At 53.3% G+C, this 1491-nt stretch overlaps 1 protein-coding gene across 1 annotated transcript in view; it reads right to left on the reverse strand.

Annotated features, from left to right (window-relative positions):
- Positions 1-1376, reverse strand: part of SPAG7 (sperm associated antigen 7) — a 4259-nt gene extending 2883 nt beyond the window's left edge. Inside the window, exons 1-2 of the mRNA XM_018572588.1 lie at positions 1244-1376; positions 184-251 (exon numbers count right to left, since the gene is read on the reverse strand). Of these exons, the coding sequence (XP_018428090.1) occupies positions 184-251; positions 1244-1328 (153 nt within the window). The 5' untranslated portion in view covers positions 1329-1376. The remainder of the gene's footprint in view (positions 1-183; positions 252-1243) is intronic.
- Between the last annotated feature and the right edge of the window lie 115 nt (positions 1377-1491).

A 1491-nucleotide genomic window follows, 5' to 3' on the forward strand; every position in this document is an offset into this window, starting at 1 on the left:
TGTATCACCCTGCAGGAGGAGGACAGACTCATAGCCCCCTTCTATGTATCACCCTGCAGGAGGAGGACAGACTCAGCTCCCTTCTGTCTGTATCACCCTGCAGGAGGAGGACAGACTCATAGCTCCCTTCTCTTGGTGTCACCCTGCAGGAAGAGGGTGATTGGGTGTCTGGGGGTCACTCACCCGTTTCCTGAACTCCAGCTTCTGCCTCTTCTCATGTTCCTGCATCTTCTTGAGTCGGGCGGCTTGCTCTGCGGGTATCACAGACATGACAGTAAGTTGCAGGGAGAGACTTTCGGGAACACAGATTACATGCAGTGGCGTTTTCTTGGGTCTATACTGATCCCGGAACCTACAGAGTCCACTCAGAGCGATGTTGAGCTCTGGTCATAAGTGGAGACACTTACCTGCACATTGCATACTAGTGCAAATCACTCCTGAGGGAGGGGTGAGGAGGCTGCACTGCCCCCTAGAGGCTCCTCTCCTCCGAGAGATTCATCTATGGCTATAGGAGGCGGCAATGCTGGTAAACCTGGTTGGTGGCCATTTTTATTTCCCCCTTTAAGCCTATTGGTGCAGCTGGCGGATCTGCCTGAGCACCGACCCATCACGTTGGTCATGTGACTCTAGGATTTAATTTGCTGCGGACAATGCTATATTTATCTAGTCTGCCATTAATAAATATTTCCTCTCATTCTCCTCCATCCCACGAGGTCATAAAGGCCACACTGCCACTCATAGCTGACCATGAGTATTAAAAATGGCACACTGGCCCTTTAACTCTATATGACTGGCAGCTCCAGCAACCAATAGAAGTGCTAGATTGCTCCAGCAGGAGGAGGAGACATTGGCCTGACTGATCCCGACCTCTTCCAGTCGCAGAGAAGGACACGGCGTTTCTTCAGCCAACCACAATCAACCTGCGCCACATTCTGGGCGGCAGAGTAGCCAATCAGCCATAAACCGGAAGCAGAGTTTCTCTTTCATTGGCCGGACCGGGATAGAACCCGCCTACTTGCCAGTCGGCCTATGAAGGAGACACTAACATGACGCCTCCTGTGATTGGTCCTACAACGCTATGACGGACAGGCAGCCAGACCAATAGAGATAAGCTCAGGCGCCGGTGCGGTTAAAAAAAAATAATAAAAAAAAAATCGGGCGTCTAGCGCTACATCACGGCTTCGGTGACCCGAATACCCAGAGCCCCCCGACTCCACCACTCTTATTAAGTCACCCGGCTCCCCTCGGGCCTTCCGCCGACTCTCCTGGTCCCCGACTTGAGGCGGACGCTCCATGGAGCTGAGAATAGAACTGAGCAGGTCCGCCATCTTGGATGCTGAATGTGGCCGCGCGCCCGGCTTATATAGGAACGCGCGAGGCTTAAAGCGGCAACATCTGGTTGATGCAGGTGGGGACAGGGACTTAAAGGGGCAACGCTAAGTGGGGCCATCAATCTGGATGGGACAGTAGGCTCATAGAGGGGAAGGAGGG

The sequence above is a fragment of the Nanorana parkeri genome, unplaced genomic scaffold (genome assembly GCF_000935625.1).
Source record: "Nanorana parkeri isolate BGI_ZX_2015 unplaced genomic scaffold, ASM93562v1 scaffold2079, whole genome shotgun sequence".
Classification (NCBI taxonomy): domain Eukaryota; kingdom Metazoa; phylum Chordata; class Amphibia; order Anura; family Dicroglossidae; genus Nanorana; species Nanorana parkeri.